An 18,038-nucleotide genomic window follows, 5' to 3' on the forward strand; every position below is an offset into this window, starting at 1 on the left:
AAAGTATTAGTAATATTAAGCCTTCCAGTTGTGAGAAATATAATAACCACTGATAATAAAAACACAGGTTTTATGCAGAATCAGACATTCAGAATACCAAAGCAGCTGACTCAACAATTACAGAGACTCTGTGTGCTTGTGTTTTCTAACATGTATCATTACAAATTCCACTGGATTATAACTAGTAATGTTAAAGTATTTTGCACACTTGCACAACAGATGTTTTCAAACCATATAATCAGTACGTTAGGGAGTAAAAGAAGCGGGAGTGCTGGCAACAAAAAAATAAATAAAACAGTCCAGTCAGAGAGAGCATATGAAAGACCAAAAAGAAGGAAAATGGCAATACAACAAAGACCATTTGCGAGTTCAAGGCTTTGTGAGGAGTCTATCCACACAGCGGCTGTGGGTAAAGTGGGGTTGACAGCAGCAGCCGGCAGCTTTAATGAAAGTGTCTGTGGAGGGGAAAAGGTTTCATTAAAACCATATTGGAGGGCAACATCATTTCATCCTCGCGGCCACACACATGCAATGACACACACAGACTCTGGAGATCTAACAATCTTAGTAACCTCCTCATCATCCCCTTTCTTTCACTCTTTCATCTGTGGGTGATCTAAAAGGCAGCAAAATCATTTGCCTCAATGCAAGGCAGCTGTGCTCTTGATAACACTCCTCGACTTGTCCGGATTTTCGTGCATTTAGGTAGAGTGGGCGCAGTTAGGGAGAGGAGGAGTTCACGCTCGCAGGAACTCAATGACTGAAATATACAAGACAAGTACAAGGATTAATATTATTATTGCGTCACATATTTACAGGAAATGACAGCAAACATGCGTGCGCATCTTTGTTTTTGTCGAACCTCGTACAAAAGACACGGCTGGTTCCAAAACATTTTAAAAGGATTAATGGAAGCGGGGATGATGATTTGACAGACTCGAGGCTGACAAAATAAAAAGGAAAAGGCAGAGGAGGGCAGTGGAGAAAGGCGTGGATGGGAGCTGGCAGCATTAAGAGACAGGAAAAGGATGCAGATAAGCACAGGAGGGCTGAGTGCAGGATTGAGACGCAGCCACAGAGGAGAGATAGGAGGAGGGATGGTTGCAGTGGCGAGATAATGCCGAGGCCTGGGGCTGATAGATGAGGGCAGCTCCAAGGTCAGCCTGAGAGCAGCAGATGACTGCATAACATTATCACTTGGCTGCCGAGAGTGTGTACTCACAGATATGTGAGTTTCAGACCCTTTCACCAGGATGTGAAAGGGTCTGAAAATGTTGTATGCAAAAAAAATCATCATGATAATAAAAAATATTTTTAATTTGAGATAAAGTCCAACAAAGCAAACACACACAGCAGACAGAGGGGAGTCATACTTTATAACAAAATGCTTCTAGCGATAAGTTTCAGAACTGGCATCTATCTTGAAATGCCTGGAGGATGTTATCTGCGCATGAACAGAATCCATGAAATAATTCAGAGTAAAAACAACTTGAAAGGTTGCTGACTTTGCACAAAAAGAAGGCTTTAAAAAGCCTTTTTTAGCCCTGGAAGTTATACTTCCACCCCCATCTTATCTGTTGCAGAACTCTCCCATAGTTTGCTTGGTACGGGCCATCTTAAAAGGGCTTCCATCTATAATTATTTACTGAACGCTCAAATAGCAAACAACACAGAAACTTGACCTTTAAATTATGCACTGCAGTCTGACTGCTCCGATAGGCAGGACACAGTTGGCAATGGGGGTCACTCTATTTATCAGTGTTCTGCCTGCCAGTTCAGATGCAGATGACGCAGCCATATGTACAAGCTAAGTGTATATTCAATATCCAGTTTAGTAATGGAGAGATAGAGAAGGCTAAACATTTTGGAATTTTAGGAATTATTTAATAATTTAATAAAGAAGAAGATTTTACAGATGGTTAAGACCAATGTGAATCATTTTTAGGTAATATGAAACCACACACCCACTCTGAGCAGTTATTTATTTATTCTGTGATATTTTCTCATCTGTTGCATTTCACTAAAGGCATCATCATCCATAATTAAGCACTCACCAATATATACAACCAATCCCTGAAAATAATGGATAAAAATCCTTTTCGGTGGCATCATTGTCTCATTTATGACAAACATTAAAAAAAGAAAACTGGACCACGTTGAATGGTAACTGTAGAATACTTTATGACAGATCTAAATTTGGACGATCACAGTTCTCAATAAAGGCTAGCAAAATAGCCTCAAAATTATATTTGTGATAATAATATTCAGGACTGTATTAAAAAACAACAACAATAAAAACGCTGAACAATGTTTTCATTGGTAACGTCCAGATAGCAGCATTTACTAGTAAAAACAGAATCAAGGGCATTTTCTATCTTTGCTTACCAAAGAGTGTCATATTCACTGAAGTTATATTACCATGGCACTGACACTTCCGTATATAAAGGGACACAGCATAAGTTTAATGTGAGCCCAGGTAATTGTGTTTCCCTGGAGTTTTTACTAAAGTGTAACACATAACTGCTTAACCCCTGTATTGCTTGTGAATGCTTCTTTGCAGGCTGCTGTTGTGCTCTGCATTGTTATTTGACTCTTTTGCAAATGAAACATCACAGAGACAGCCCACTGATGTGAAAAACCCATTTATTTCAGATTTCCACGACACTCTGACAAAAACAATAACTAAAGTAACCTAACCCCGTAACTCTTCAAAAACTTTACAATATTGTCACACATTAAAGTTGAAAAATGCCTGGGATGTTTTATTTTGGATCAAGAAAAAAAAACACACCCAAAGACCTGTTTTCCCACCATGTAACCACATCCACTGGTGGATGGGAATTACCGGATTCCGGTTAGAAGTGCGCTTCACAGCCTGGCTTTTGCCTTAAGTGCTGAAACAAGTTTGCGTCTACCTGTAGCAGGAACAGTTTTCTTACATAGTTTGCAAAGTACTGTGCTCAGTTGGAGTTGGAAATCCACTTCGTAACTTACAACGTAACCAGAAACCCCTGTCAATCCTACGCCATAACCGTGCACATATCTTGAACCTTGTACCTCCCAAGAAATTAAACACGTCAGGTTGACGCAGCCTGCAACGACTGACTGGTGTGGAAGTTTATAGCATAGGGTTAAAAGGGGAAGGGAATGACACGTGGTGGTGTGTGTAAAGAGGAGAGAGAGTCGCTCTCGGTGAGAGCTGAGCTATGGAAAGCACGCCAACTATGGAGGCACTTTGCAGGGAAGACGAGCTGTTCAACAACGATAGAAACTATGCAGGGAGGAGCGGTGAGGAGAGGCTGAGGAGGAGGAGGAGGCAAAGGAGAATGAAGGGAGAGAGGAGGGGCAGGAAGGAGGAGGAAAAGCAGAATGAAGGGGACAGAGAAGACAACATACTGAAGAATACAAAGGGGGGTGGGGTGAGGAGGGACTAAGGGTGATAGGGATGAAGATAAAGCGCAAAGAGGTGGGGGGGGGGGATAGAAACAGGAGGTAAAATAAAGATAAAGTCTAGAGAGAGGAAGAGGAAGAGAAGAAGGAAACGGAGCATTATTAGATGAGGATAGGAGGACGGGGCTGACGGAAGCAGAGCAGCGAAAGCAGCCGGGGGGGGGGAACCTTGTTCCTGGCCGTGTCTTGATTTTCCACCTGTTCCTCAAGGCACTTCTTTAAAAGTTCACTTTCAACTGGAAAGTGGGTGCAGAGGGGAGGAAGTCTTGGAGGAAAGTGCATCAGTGTGAGGCTGAAAGGTCAGATGCCAGAGCAATTGCATGCGCTCGTCCAATGGTGAGAAATCTGTAACTCTGATTAACAGATGCTGGACGTGCCAAAACCTCAGGGCAAGGGTTTCCTTATGGTAGAAAGGTTCAAGTGGTTTTTGTGGAGCCTTGATCTCAAGACCTGATAGTTAAAGATCAGTGGGACGTCTGAGATTCAAGAAGACAAACGGTTAAAGCAACACCCCCTACAGACCCAAGAGTAAAACAGCGATCTAGAGAGCTGTAACGCTACCAGTTAAAATCAGGCAGCTAACCAAAGACACCATAAGAGAGAGGCTCAACATTCAAAGAATCCTGAGTAGAAGTGTTTGGGAAACCGGACGTGTTACTTGACTGATGCATTTGCAGTCCACTGAGACAGGTAAGTTGGTGTTTTGAAGCTTAGTACATGCACAGTACAAGTTAAACCTACAGAAACGAAAACGATTTTAAGCCCTCGTCAGTAATTTACATTTTGTTTCTCCCTGCCTATGGTTTGACCGCTGACAAACAAATAATGCTCAACAAATTTACTGGATCACTGCCCAACGTAAGGTTTATGTCACAGCTGCCTGCAATTAACAGTACTGGAAATGACCAACATCATTTTTCAAATGCATTGTTTTGCATAAAAAGCTGAAAAACATAGTAAAACATAATCATTATTTTTTTGATTAAGATGCCAAATTACAATTATTTACTTGCAATCATTGAATAGAATAAAACAGCTTTAGTGGGTGAATGTTACAATTGATTAACTTCCGATTCTTTCAAAGAAATCCAGTGTCCTGCCTCAAATTGGGTATAAAACCAGGAATTCAGGAAGTTTTTAGTTTTAAAGAAATTTGTCAGCTTTCTAAAATATTTAGATTTTCTTCTTAGGTGGTCTAACAAATTTGCTCAGCACCGTTCGTGTAGTTCTTTTGTCTTTGTGTCAATCAATGTGGGAGACCTGCATAACATAAAAACCACTAAAACCATGTTTTCTTCTCAGTGATGCGACTGAATTATCTTAATTCAAATCTGAAAATGTGCTTTTACATTTTTTTGTTAAACAGTACATTTGAAAATTCATAAATAACAACAATGCAATCAGGCAACATCTCCTTAGCACGGCATCAACAGTGGACTGGTTTAGAGGCAAATGCCATCCACAGGTGTCACTCATGGAAAACATGACAGTTGCCTTGCTGGGAAAAGACTGTTTCTGTTATTTTAGCTCCCAGCTGAACAAAACTGAGTGTGTGGGCTTTTAGGAAGAGAAAATTAACAGCTGTAAATCAATGGGTTTAGCAAAAGAAAATAAGGCACTTGACAGCAAAGTGAACAAGAAAACTAATAATTTCATTCCAATTATCTTGTTTAGAAAAAAAATCCCAATTAAAAAAAGTTATATTTGCTGAAATAAAATCACCCAGCCTTACTTACTTACTCAGGCTTCTCAAGTTTTCCTACATTTACAACCAGTTCTTTAACCCACTATGGTTACAAAACTCAGATGAAAAAAAATCATGAAATGAAATCTGGGAATGCTTGAGATCCCCGTTTTGTCCGATCCACTGCCTAAACTCTAATACATTTAATTCGCGGTAATCAGTGATCTACATCCACTCTTTAAGGTTCTTAAGTTACGCTTTTCACTTCAATCATCGATTAATAAAGCAAAAATTTATACCAAAGAAATCATTTCTTTTTTTGTGTGTATAACACTTTTTGCTAGCACAGTATATTCCTGAATTTCACGCTGTCATTGTAGAGTAAATGATACTGTCAAGCCAGGAGCTCACAGCTGTAAATTACTGACAAAAGCGTAAAGATCACTTTTACATGAAGAAAACCTCACTCCAGCTCCATGACCAATTGCCTTTCACTGCTCAGCAAAAAGAGCTGTAAACAAGCATTAAGAGGACAAATCAGGCCTGATAATAAAAGGAATATGAAGGGCACGTGTTTGCAAGGGTTTAAGACAGACAGAGGATAGTCTGAAGCAGGAACTGGTGCATGACGTCCAGTATGCTGGAGCAGAGAGAAACATCTCATCTCTGAAGTTTGATGTCATTCAGTTTATTTCAGACATATTCCAGCTACACCATCTTGCAGGAGGTTGAGAGCTGGGTTATGTGTCCTTACTCCAGGATCACTGTGGCTGCAGAGCAGAACAAGGACTACTATAGGTGGCTGGAGTCCAAAATACTGGTGCTGGTATTGATTAGCAGGAGGCAAAACCTACTGGAGAGCAGCTGATTTATCCCCCCATCATGTGTGACCGACCCAAAAAATAAATAAATAAAAATTAAAAAAACAAAAAAACAAAATGAAATATTTTCAGAGAAGCACAAAATTACTGAACGATTAATGTAATAGTCACTGAATTGCCTTCTTTTGTGGCCCAAGTGCACGTACACATGCATGCATATCCTCGGCACAACAAGATATACTGCACAACAAATCACCTCACACAAAAGGCAGGAGTTGTGATCTATTTTAAGAGAATTTCTTAGGAGCATTTTTTTCCATAGTGTGAAAACGAAGAAAAGAAAAAGAAAGGATGGAAACTTTTTAGCAAAATTAAGCCTTGAGCCACAAGCAAATCACTGGGGTCAAAGCAGACACTTTACAACAGACAGCTGTAGTGAACCTTCTGAAAGCTCCCTTTCCTCCCAGGCACAGCATCTCTACCACAGTACCTTCCCATGTTTACGCTGCAGGGCACAGCAAAGCAGCAACCAGCTCAGCACTCCAACACCGCCCCCCTTCAACTGTCCTGGATCACCACCGTCCTGCTGCCCGCCCCAGGGCACAGTCAAGATTCATTCTTCGGTTAACTGCTGACATTTATAGAAAGAGGGTGGAGGTTCAGGTGGCACGTTGGGCCACGTAGGGTCTGTGTGGGGTTTGAGGAAATTCCAGCATGAACCGTTGGGAGGGAGCCCTGCAGCATCTGTGTGCTATTACACTGTATTATCTTGTCAGAGAAAGAAGATGAGCAAGTGAGGCAGCGGGTTGTGAACGGTGGCAACGGAGCATGTGGAGAAACATAAGCTAAGGGGGAAAAGATGGAGGCAGGAATCAAAGGAGGTAAAGATGTAATTGGAGTGCAGTTAATAGTGCTGACAAGGCTGTTTGCCTATTTTGTCATTGCAAGCTTAGAGGCAGTGGAAAGAGGTGTGTGCGCGCTCTCTTAAAACAGGAGTACAGCTTCGTCGTACACCAACATTCAAACCTGCTGGATCAGAGTTAATTCACTGTCTAAACCTGCAGCAAACACTTTATACGCTTTATATCTTTCAAGCACAGATACATAATCCGCCTAAAAAAAACACTTTGATTTACTTTCACATCATCGCTTGCATAGGCCCCCTGATTGAAATAAGTAGAAAATATGAACACAGTGTTGCTCACACAGACACTTTACTTTGGCAGGCCGCCCAGGTATATTTACAGCTCTAACAGTATATCTGCCAACTCAGAGTTCTCTTTTTTTCCATCAGTTCTAGAGAACTATACCATCCTCGATCAACGGACGGTCCTGTTTGATTTCTTTTTACAAGTTCAGTTGGTGCTAAATACCTAACACCAGCCTAGTCAGGTTGTTCCTGTAGTAGTCCTCAAAATTCATTCAGCCACTTCACCAGCCCCCTGTTCCTCAGTCAGATGGACTCCAACTCTGTTATCCCGAACTGCTTCTACTCAGGAGAGTACCACAACCTGGACGGCCACTCTAAGGTGGAGAAGTCATTCAAGCCGAGCTCACCAAGACCACAGAGAAGAAGAAGTGTTGCATGATTTGTTGCACACCTGTTATATGGAAATGTGAGTCTATTTAATCAGTGTTGTTATTCTCGTTCCCTCATTTGTCCCAACTTCACTTCACCCCCAACCAATCACAGCAGATTATGCCGCTGCTACTGCTAATTGTTGTGAATAACAATTGTTAGGAAAATGTTCATTTGAATTTTGTGAAGCATATGCAGGGAAACAGGGAAAATGCTTACACATTGTTTATGACTACTAACCAATGATAGGATGTTCTGTTAATCATAAAATCTGAAGAAATTTGTGTCTATGTGCTTCTGGGATCCATTTCACTCAACAACTTTACCACCAAGACTTTCCTCTATTGCTACATGTCTGTTTTCACGCACAGACATGGACCAGGTATCTGTCAAATATCTCCTTTTTTTTCTTATTTTCTTGAGTGATATTCCTAAAGTGAAATCAGCAGCGAAATCCCTCCTCCTTCAACCAGGAGCAAACTGGGCAATTTGGTTGTTTGATATTTATCTGGGGGTTATTTAATGTTCCTGAGACTAAAATGTTAATAAAAATTTTACAGGATGAGATATATTTCGGTGGCATGGCAAGCGTTAATTATAAAGTAAGAAGGGAGGGATCGAATTAAGTCTGTGTCGCCATTAGTTACAGCGAGGGCTGACAAAGACCCTGGCGTTTCGGAGAAAAAACCCCGTTAATCAGCCAGAGTTTCACTCGGCCTCTGATGAAGGGCAGGACAATGTGACAAGCAGAACAGATTGTTCATGGAAAAGGGGGGCACGTGCAAGAGGGGGATTAAATGAAAAGGCCAGGAGAAAAGGTGGAATTACAGAGAAGAGCAAACATAGGCAAGACGGAAAGACTTGCACATTTAGGACTACATATTATTCTTGAGTGTAGCCTTAAATTTCAACGGAGAAGCCAGGCAGGAGGAGGTGTGTGTTTGCAAACCACATAAAGGCACTGGGTTGCTTAGCCACACATACACACAGTGTGTTGGAAGAGCTGAATATAGCTTGAAGACGACTAAATAAAAAGCTTACAGACAAATGAAATGGAACCTCTCATATACACTGACTAAAAATTATGGGGAAGATTCTTAGTAAGGTGCTAGGCCACTCCGTTCCACCACAATAGCTTCAATTCCTAACAGCTTTGGATATCTTAAGTCTCCTGAACTACTCTCGCAAGACAGAATACCATTCTTAAACACTATATTCGCTCAGTCTGTGTTTTGATGATGCTTCCTGTGCTAAATTTCTACCCCAGATGACTAATCAGCAGTGTGCTGCCAGTGTTCCAAATACACCTCCATGAATATATTCTGCCAACTTCCAAATGTAAGCATATCGCCTATCCTTATCAGGGTTACCGTGAGGAAAACTGTTAGTGTGGTGTGTACTGTCACCATAAAAAAGTTCTGTATAAAGAGTTACAATATTGTGTTCAAGGTCAATAGATTTATCACAGTAACTCGGACTATATAGAGCTATTTAAAACTTTCTTACTACCATTTTTTCCATTGACGACACATAGGCATACCAGGAATGATATACAGGGATTCTAAATATCATGTTATCTAATTAGGACTTTATAATATACATGACAATAACAGGTTATAACCATTTAAATACATGTACAATGTTCCTGGAAATACTATACTATATTTATATTACTGTAATACTATATACTATATTTATTGCAAAACATTTAAACACGTTTTACTTAATGAAGTGAATCCTACACGTACAATATCCTCATACATGAAAACAATATCAAATAATACTATTACTGAAAATTATGTATATTAAAATGGGTTTTAAACATAGCAAATAACAAAAGCCTGCACGTTGCACTTGTTTGTACTGCACTATAAACTTTTTTGTACTATAAGCACGACGAAAACAAAGTGAATGTATACAAAATGCAACACTTTTCTCCTTAAAGTAAATACTGCCCTTAGAGTGAGCTGCTTTGGTGGAGGTTTGCTTCTTGTTTTTAACTTGGTTACAGTAAGTGGATTAGCGAGAATCCTGATTATTGCTTTTGTCCAAGAGCACCAACAGGGGGTCACTAGTGTAGACCCAGCCTATTGGGGCATTTGGCCCTGTTCACATGATAAACGGTGGACAGGACAGCCGAGTTTATCATGCTTCTACCAAGCTGGGGGGTGAGTAAGGGCCTGACAATGGCCAACTAATGAACACAGAGGAAAACGTGTAAAACTTCAGGCAGTTAAAAGATGTTTACCTCTTAGGGCTGTTTTTAAAGAATGCAATGCTCCTTAAAAGCCTGAAAATCCTTTTTTAAACAGCATCATACAGATTAAATTGGACTTAAATTTCAACCTTGACATCCGTTTTTGCTTTGCTTAATGGCTCAGTTCTAAAAAGTTACCGCACGCTGCTTTTCAGATGCACTGACATAAAAATCATGCCTCCAACAGCACTGAGCTGAATAAATCATTACTCCATTAACAATTGAGTTACATACCATTGTTAATTAAGCCTTACATGTTTGAGCCTTTAGCTCAAAGAGATTCCTGTAATCTGCCCAACAACCTGAACCATAAGTAAATAATGGAGTGTCTCTGAGGCTGTATACATGCCATCTCTCAATCAGCAGCTCGCCAAACCCTCTGCTATCTGTAACGAACACGGTAAGTTAAATATTAGCCACTTCTTAAACACACTTACATGGAAATGACAGCCTGCCTGCTAGCACTTCGCTGACAGCTAGCATAGGATAAACCGCAGGGATAAACATGACATTGAGCAAGTGTCCAATAACATTAATGTAAACTACACAGAGGCTCATTATGATCACTTAACCTTCCAAACCAATCGTCTCAAGCGATGAAAACGGAATTTAAGGAGCAACTGGGGGCGAAAAGGGAGGGCGGGTAATGAGCCATACACAGGTCATTATTAGCGCACTTCATGACCTTTAAACTGTGACCTGAAGTTTGAAAAGGACCTCTGAGCTCTGGCCAAAACAAAAGAGAGAGAGCTTGAAGAACACAAAGAGATGCTTTAAAACACTCTACAAAGAAATTCATACATAAGCAAAAATGGTTTAGTATAAATCTTTACCACTTCAAAACAGCAGCGGGGACGGCAAACACTGCGTTTTACTTAAGAGGAAACCCTTCGGATAAAAACCCTCCTTCACACTTCCTGATGTACTTATAAAGACAAGCACGTTTAGCAGGCTTCTTCATGAGCACTCCAGGAGTTTTTAGCAGGCCTCTACTGATCATCCATAAGTCACAAACGTGGTAATAACCTTTATGGACTAGTAGATCTACTCTGAGACAGTTTCTGTGTCGGGTCTGTGTAGAGGCCCAGTTTCTTATTATACCCGCCATCCAACAAGAAAAATCCCTAAAACCCTTTGAAGACAGATAGAGAAACAACAAGCGGAGAAACCAGGAACTAGTCAGGTAAACGGATTTTATTTTATTTTATTGTTTTAATACATGATGGCATAATCCATTTTTATCCACTTTCTTCCAACCTCTCCAATCCCCTAAGTGGTCCTTGAGCCCAGATTTGAGGCTGTTACACACAAAAAAAGCCCACTCGAACAAGGCTACCTTCAATTCACTGTTTTCTACATTTCTCTGTGCTGCGCTTTGCTTACTGTTTATGAGCACCAACATGTTTTAGCTTGATGCAGTGCTGTTGAGTCTCTGGCTACAAAGCAAGGAATTGATGACATTTTTCAGAAACATATTATCTGTTTGTGTATTAGGTCTTTTTCTCAGTTTTGCAGAGCATATTTAAAATAGAATCAGATCGACTAATCTGATAATAGGATTCCAGGAATGAATAAGTGAAGGCTACCGTCATTTCACATTTCTTCGGCTTAAAGGACACTTCTTATGTTAACTTTCAACATCATATGTTTTTTTTTATTTTTCTTCTTATTTTCTTTGAACCCCGTTTTTTTTTTAAATTTTTACTAATGGGGGTCTCTTCTTTTACCTCTTTTCACTCTCTGCGTTCATACACGCCTTTGTATTTAATCATTATTATTATTAATATCTGGATCTCTTCCACGGTGTGTCTTTGTCTTGTGTTCTAAACTGTGATTCAGTTCACTGGGAGGTTTGAATGCGACGGGCTGTTTCCACTGACCTGACATGTCCATGTAATTTCCCCAGCATTACTCTTCAGAGAGTTATTCAGCGTGGTTAGCCACTCAGACATATTAAACATAATGCCATTGATCTACTGTTGCTGCGGTGAGGACGAACAGTATGTAGGCATGTATGGAAAATACCAGCCAGGTTTACAGAGATCTTACTAAACTGGCTGTTTTTCCCGGTTTAATTTTCGACCTCATTAACTGTGGCTCAGTGTAGATTTCACACTAAATGCCGGCTCTTTTTCTACTGTAAATTTTTTTAATGTACATATTCAAACACTTTTCAGAGAGCTTTACCATAAATTAGTTACTCTACAACTTTCTACATGTCATTTACCTCTGTAAATACAATCACACTGCACTGTTCACAAGAATCTGTCAGTTTTGACATTCTGTAGTATATCAGCAAGAAGCTGCAGAGTATCATGTAGAGCAATCATCACAATGCAAAAAGAAGATTCAATACAAATAAGTCACACAACAGATGAGTGTTTGAAGGTCCTTCATAATGCAAGACATCAATTCTTAGAAAGTCCATTTATTAATTCAAGCGGATTACATGAACAGAGCCAAAGCTTCTTTACTTCATTAAAGTCAATCAAATAAAGCAGGTCAGCTCCGGCTGCCAGTAATTAAAAGACTTTTTTCCTGATGGAGAAAGGCTGTCACTTTTACTAATAATGCTCACCTATCAGCACTACTAACTTTCTGCTTCATTAGTTGTCCCCTTTCTGTGGTTGAAACAGTTAATTCTCTCCTTGTGAGGACTTAAAATATGAACACTGTTCATATTTTCTGTCTGAAGGGACATAAGCTGAGGCAGGTGTACACAACAGACATAAACAATACATGTTTGCACACAGTCGATAGAAAGTCTAAGGCAAAGGTACAAGCAACTGTACAATTACTTCACTGGGCCGCTTAGCATGCACGATCTGATTTCCTCGTGTTGGTGTTGTTCCCAGATCATCATACTAAATGTTGTTCCAGGATCAACATTGCAAGTGACCAATCAGAATGTTGTGACGTCATACTTTTGCGACTTCGGGAAAAACCGGCGTAAAACAAAAAACTGTACTTAAGCTGCGAGAAACCGCCTCTGTCCGCCGATCAACCGACCCTGACCCTAACCCTAACCGTAACCCTTTAATAAACAGTAAGCAGAATTGATATTGTCCTTGCAACATTGGAATTTCATAAATGCACGAATGGCTTGGCGCGCAAAAGAATAACGTTACAACAATGTGATTGGTCACTTGCAATGTTGAACCTGGAACAACATTTTCATGATGGTCTGGGAACAACACCAACACGAGGATATCAGATCATCCGCTTAGCACAGCTGTCACCGTGATAATAACTGGTTCACCGTGATAATTACAGTTTGGTCAAATTAATGTGATATTGTATCAGGTCCTCAAGCACAGTGTGAAGCTGGATGAATTAAGTCACGGTTCAGGGATATTTAATCATTTCAATTCTATAACTTCTTTGCTGGGCGGCACAAGAAGGTTATAGGTTCATATCTACTGAACAAAAAGATACATTTACAGGAGAATACAGCCATTCTTTGGTTGCCATTTCAGTGTTTCCTCTTTAAATTAAATAAGAAGTTAATTACTGTACTGTATTAACTGAGTTTCTGGTCTTTCTTGGAACTGTCGCACGATATTTGTTTAGTCACATTTCGCTTATTCTTTGCACTGCGTGCTTAAGGTGATACTACATTTAATGTACAGTATCCCTCCCTTAGTTAATTATCAGTTTCCTCACTCCTCGTGCCACACGGTTAAGGGAGTGCTACTGTATTTAATGTAAGCACTGTTAAGACAAACACTGGCCAGACCAAATTATTCCCTACGGGAGTCTGTTTTATGGTGGCCTATTTCTAGCTGAACTTTGCACTGTGCTCGGTCACACAAACATCAGGAAATCCAAACCACGGTGATCAAAAGTCTCTGAAATAAGCTGAAAATAATCATCACAAAACTGCTACATGATTCAAACGTAAACATCTTTATTCCCACGAGTCTTTGGGCTCACAAGAAGGAACAACTAATTTTAATAGAGCAGAAAACTGTTCAGTACTGTAAATATTTCCTCTCAGTGCCTAACTGTATTCACAAAGATTGCACATTACTGTTCAAAACTTCCATCCAATTTCTGCAGTGGACAGTTTGTGCAAAGCTTTACGACAGTTCGCTAAAATGCAAACTAAAACCCAGACTAATAAACTTGCACTGTGTTTTCCAGCCACCAGCTAATTGGTGCACCGAGCGAACACAAAGGTCCTGGTTCAGCCTGACAGCCAGAGGAACTAACAAAGCATTTCCATTTCTGTCTTTAACGCACTCCAGCTCCACCGCTGTGCTCTTTCAGCCCTCACAAATGTCTCGTCAGACACATCTAATCTTCTCATCCCATGCTGCTCAGTCTTCCTACAGTCAGTTAACCCAGCAAAGGGCGATTAATGAGAAATTAATCTCTTTAATTCACTACAAAGGTCTTCTCTTCTTTTAACCAGATAAGCTGCTGCTGCACTTTTCCAGATTATGATAATAATAAAATTAATTTATGAAGACCAGCATGTAATACAGGATCCTCATCTCTGACTGGTCTGTAGCTGACAGGGAGAAAAAAGGCAAAATAAGACAAGAATGCATTTAGGTGGATTTTATTTTATAGCTCTTTCAATCTGTATATGAAAATATATATTTTCACTAACAGAAGAAAGGAAAAAATGTGACATGACCCTCATTTCAGCTTTAACAAAACAGGTGGAGAAAAAAATCTTTATTAAAATATATCTTTGTCATTTAATGATTCACTATATAACTGCAAAACAGTCCCTGAGTTCCAAAAAAAAAGAAAAAAAGTTCATAAATGCATTAGTAACTTTTTCAACATTACATTTCTTTCAGCTGGGAAGTTTCACTGAGTGAAGTGAAAACTGCTCTTCCCATCTGTTAAGTGTTTTTCTCCATTCATTTCTGGAGAGATCATTAATCATTCAACAGCAACGTGCAACACAGTGGGTGTGTTTACTCGTGTGTGTTTTTATGTGTGCGCGCGTGTGTGTGTAACAAAACGTCAAATCCTGCCGGTTTTTGCGTTCGGCTCCATTCTAGGTCCCTATTTCCTGCTCTGCACTGTTGTCTGTTTGTTATCAGCTACCAGCTTACAGGTGACTCATGCACACAATGAACAATGAAACCATACATCAACCGGTTGCCAGGCAACGTCCAAAACTTTGACTGACTCTGCAGAAATGGAGTCTGATAGTAACCTTGCAAGAAAAACACAAGCTGCAGGAAAGCATCATTTTGACTAACTTTCACAAATTTCACAAGCTGCCGGTGTTACACGAACATTTCAATTAGAAACAAAACATGAGTGCCGGTAACAGTCAGCTTTGTTTGGTAGCTGTCATATAAAAGACAAACCAGTTACTGTAATTGTGGCAGGGAAATAGGAAGTTGTGTTCAAATCTTTTATGATTATTCATCACACTACTGCATTTCAACACCACAGAACTTGGAACCTTGGGAAAAACTAGCATGTTATCTTTTGTCTAGGCATTGTTCTGATTCCACTTTTATGTTGCTGTTCAGTGAGCAGAGAGTAGAAGCATCCAATCTGTGCATTTGCTGTGCTTTGTCAACAATCGCTTTCCCCGGAACTTTCTTCAGCTGCTCAACAGTAAAAGCCTGGGAAGCGAGGGGAAAGTTGATCAATTCTATAATGAAAAGCTCTGTTTTGATGCGGTACAAATGAAACGCACAACACTGATTTTTATCTTTTTTTTCTGTACAATTAAACTGAAGAAGGACCAAACATTTTCAGGGATAGATAATATACGTCAAGAATCAAGAATCAATACTGTAGACTGCAAGAATGTTGCTTGATGCCCAGTTGTAGTCCTTAATCCTCAGTGAACTGGTTTTATGGGGCAACTCTAAGTGCAAGGAAAAATAAAGGACAGCTCCTCTATAGCTCCCTTTGTTGTTTCTTTCTAAGTGAAACTAACGGCAAAGACGCATGATTGTCTCTGCCAGTCATAAACCTGCTGAAGATAACAGTGTTTCTACTTTCGGTGATTTCTTTTCCTACTTAAAAAGTCCAGATTTTGCATAAGGTGTAAGCGTGTACTAATCAGTAAATGAATGCCCTAAAAGTAATTAAACAAACCAATCATTTCTGCATTTACCAAAACATACTGGGGCATTCCAGTGCAGTTTTCTTACATAATCACTGAGTGGAGACTGCTTCGGCATACTGGTAACCCAACTCAAACAAAATGCCTTCAGAGTGACTCCTGCAGCGTCCCGATCCCCAACGTGATCTCCATTCCAAGTTTGATACCTGTGGTTTCCCTCCATTGTGTTGTCCAGCCAGTGTCAAACCATTTTCACACCGGAGGAGCCAAACCAATGCTCGTTTTCTTGCCAACAACAACAGCTGCCATGGCAGCATTCCGGGAGGTCCACTTTTTAGGAGCAGGTCACTTCTTTGTTAAAGGGCCAACGAGAGGTTTTTTTTTTTCAACTCTGCTCAAAGGTTGAGCAACTTGCTGAAATGAGCCAATGGCAGAGCAAAAGTGAAGTCTGTTAATGAGGGGAAAGTGGCAGCTTTTTAAAATAAAATGTCAGCATGTGTGGGGGGCACATTTTTCTTTAAAACCTCAAGATTATAAATAGGGACAGAACTAACACTTCGTTTCCACCTACAAGTTCAGCACCAGTCCCCGAAAACATCAACACCTCCAACAACCTACATCAGCTTGCCGCAATATGATTGGCAGACACACTGATTAAGATGAAGCCTTCTTTTTGGGAGTGAAAAAGCTGTAAATCTTGGATTTACACAGCAGAAAGAGGGGGGAGAGAGGGGGTAAGAGTCACACTCCAGTGCACTCCTTCAAAGGAAACTTCATAACACTGATGGAGCACATGGGAGACCAAACCTCCCACCAGGCAAGACATGTCAAAGACACTCAAAGGGCTCCACGTTTAAACTCCAAGGTGTGTTCACACAAAACTAATGCTAAATAACAACACTGTGGCCTTCTCCAAGTCAGTTTTACATGGCCTCAATTTGGTAATCTGACATGTGATTTAAGCATTATATGTAAAATTGATATTTAAAAATCCAACTGAGTCTGTCTCTGAATTAAATGAGTACAAATATTAGAGGAAGCATAATTGTAGTGCTCATTATTAGAAGTAATAACTAAGCTATAAGCCTACAATAAGCTAATGTTACGTTCAGGGTCCAGTTCAATAGCATTACGCTCTTCCATCATAATTAGCTGCGCAATGCCAAAAAGTAAACAGATTTTAAAAGAAAAAGAAAAAACCGTGGACAACGTGGAGTCGTGTCCTATCAAATGATGTGGATAAGGAAAAATATGAAAAAATGCAAGATTTTAAACGGCGTCCTGTCAGGCTCCTTCCACTCACCCGTATTCTTCTCATCGCCGCCACTATCTCCACTCGGCTGCTCGGCCGCGCCACATCCAGACTGCCAATGTACTAAAATGTGACAGGTACAGCACATTAGTGAAAAAGGAAGCTGGCTTTCCTTTAATCTCAAACACAAGTTCCTACAGTAAGGTAATAATCAGCCCAGCTTTGGGCAACTTTTACCTCTTGACAAGCTGACAACTTAAGTTTACTACGTAAGCACAAAACAAATTCTCGGGAGACCCAAGAGTCTTATGCCAGTTACCTGTTTTGTTTACGGTATATACGAGTTAAACAAGGCGCTATTCGGGCACAGGTTAGTTAACGAAGAAGACTCGGTGACATAATAAAATATAAATGAAGTGCTGCGCTAACCACTTCAAAGTTACTTGGAAACTCACCTTTGCCTCGAAGTTGATCCCATGCTGGAATGCTTCCTCGTTGTGCAATGGGATCCTCAGATCGTGCCCATCATCTACGAGGTTGTACTTGGTTTTCCCAGGCATTTTTTTTCATCCAAATATTCCTACTCCACAGTGCCAATAGGATATATGCGGGAACAGCTCGGTTTACCGGGGATAACTCCAAGAAAAACAATTCCAAATCCGATCAGTGAATGTTCTCCATAGCGGCAAAGCGTCCCGACGCTACCACACCGCCGTCAACAGCGGCCACAACTTCACCGGCGCTCCGGGAAACTGCCGGCCCGCTAACGGTCACCGCTACGGCTTTAACGACACACGCAGGCCGACACAAACAGCGTCATGCGGGGACAGATGTGTTTTCCCGACTTTTCCTGTGGCGAGTGTGGAAGTTCGTCGGGTCCTGCCTCCGGTTCAGGACTCCCCCCACCCCGCAGCCCTCATGGAGGAAAGGTGTGATTGGAGGAGTCCGG

The 18,038-nt window shown here is 40.5% G+C and overlaps 1 protein-coding gene across 4 annotated transcripts in view; it reads right to left on the reverse strand.

Annotated features, from left to right (window-relative positions):
- Positions 1-18,038, reverse strand: part of LOC146369785 (carboxyl-terminal PDZ ligand of neuronal nitric oxide synthase protein-like) — a 242,441-nt gene extending 224,403 nt beyond the window's left edge. For 2 of the 4 annotated variants that reach the window (XM_084909586.1, XM_084909584.1), the window contains exons 1-2: positions 17,545-18,029; positions 17,141-17,212 (exon numbers count right to left, since the gene is read on the reverse strand). In XM_084909586.1, the coding sequence (XP_084765712.1) occupies positions 17,141-17,212; positions 17,545-17,649 (177 nt within the window). In that variant the 5' untranslated portion in view covers positions 17,650-18,029. Of the gene's footprint in view, positions 1-17,140; positions 17,213-17,544 lie in introns of all 4 variants that reach the window. The other 2 variants (XM_084909585.1, XM_084909587.1) reach the window with 2 other exon arrangements.

This window comes from Perissodus microlepis, chromosome 17 (genome assembly GCF_051167445.1).
Source record: "Perissodus microlepis isolate ML-2025 ecotype Zambia chromosome 17, ASM5116744v1, whole genome shotgun sequence".
In the NCBI taxonomy this organism is placed as follows: Eukaryota; Metazoa; Chordata; class Actinopteri; order Cichliformes; family Cichlidae; genus Perissodus; species Perissodus microlepis.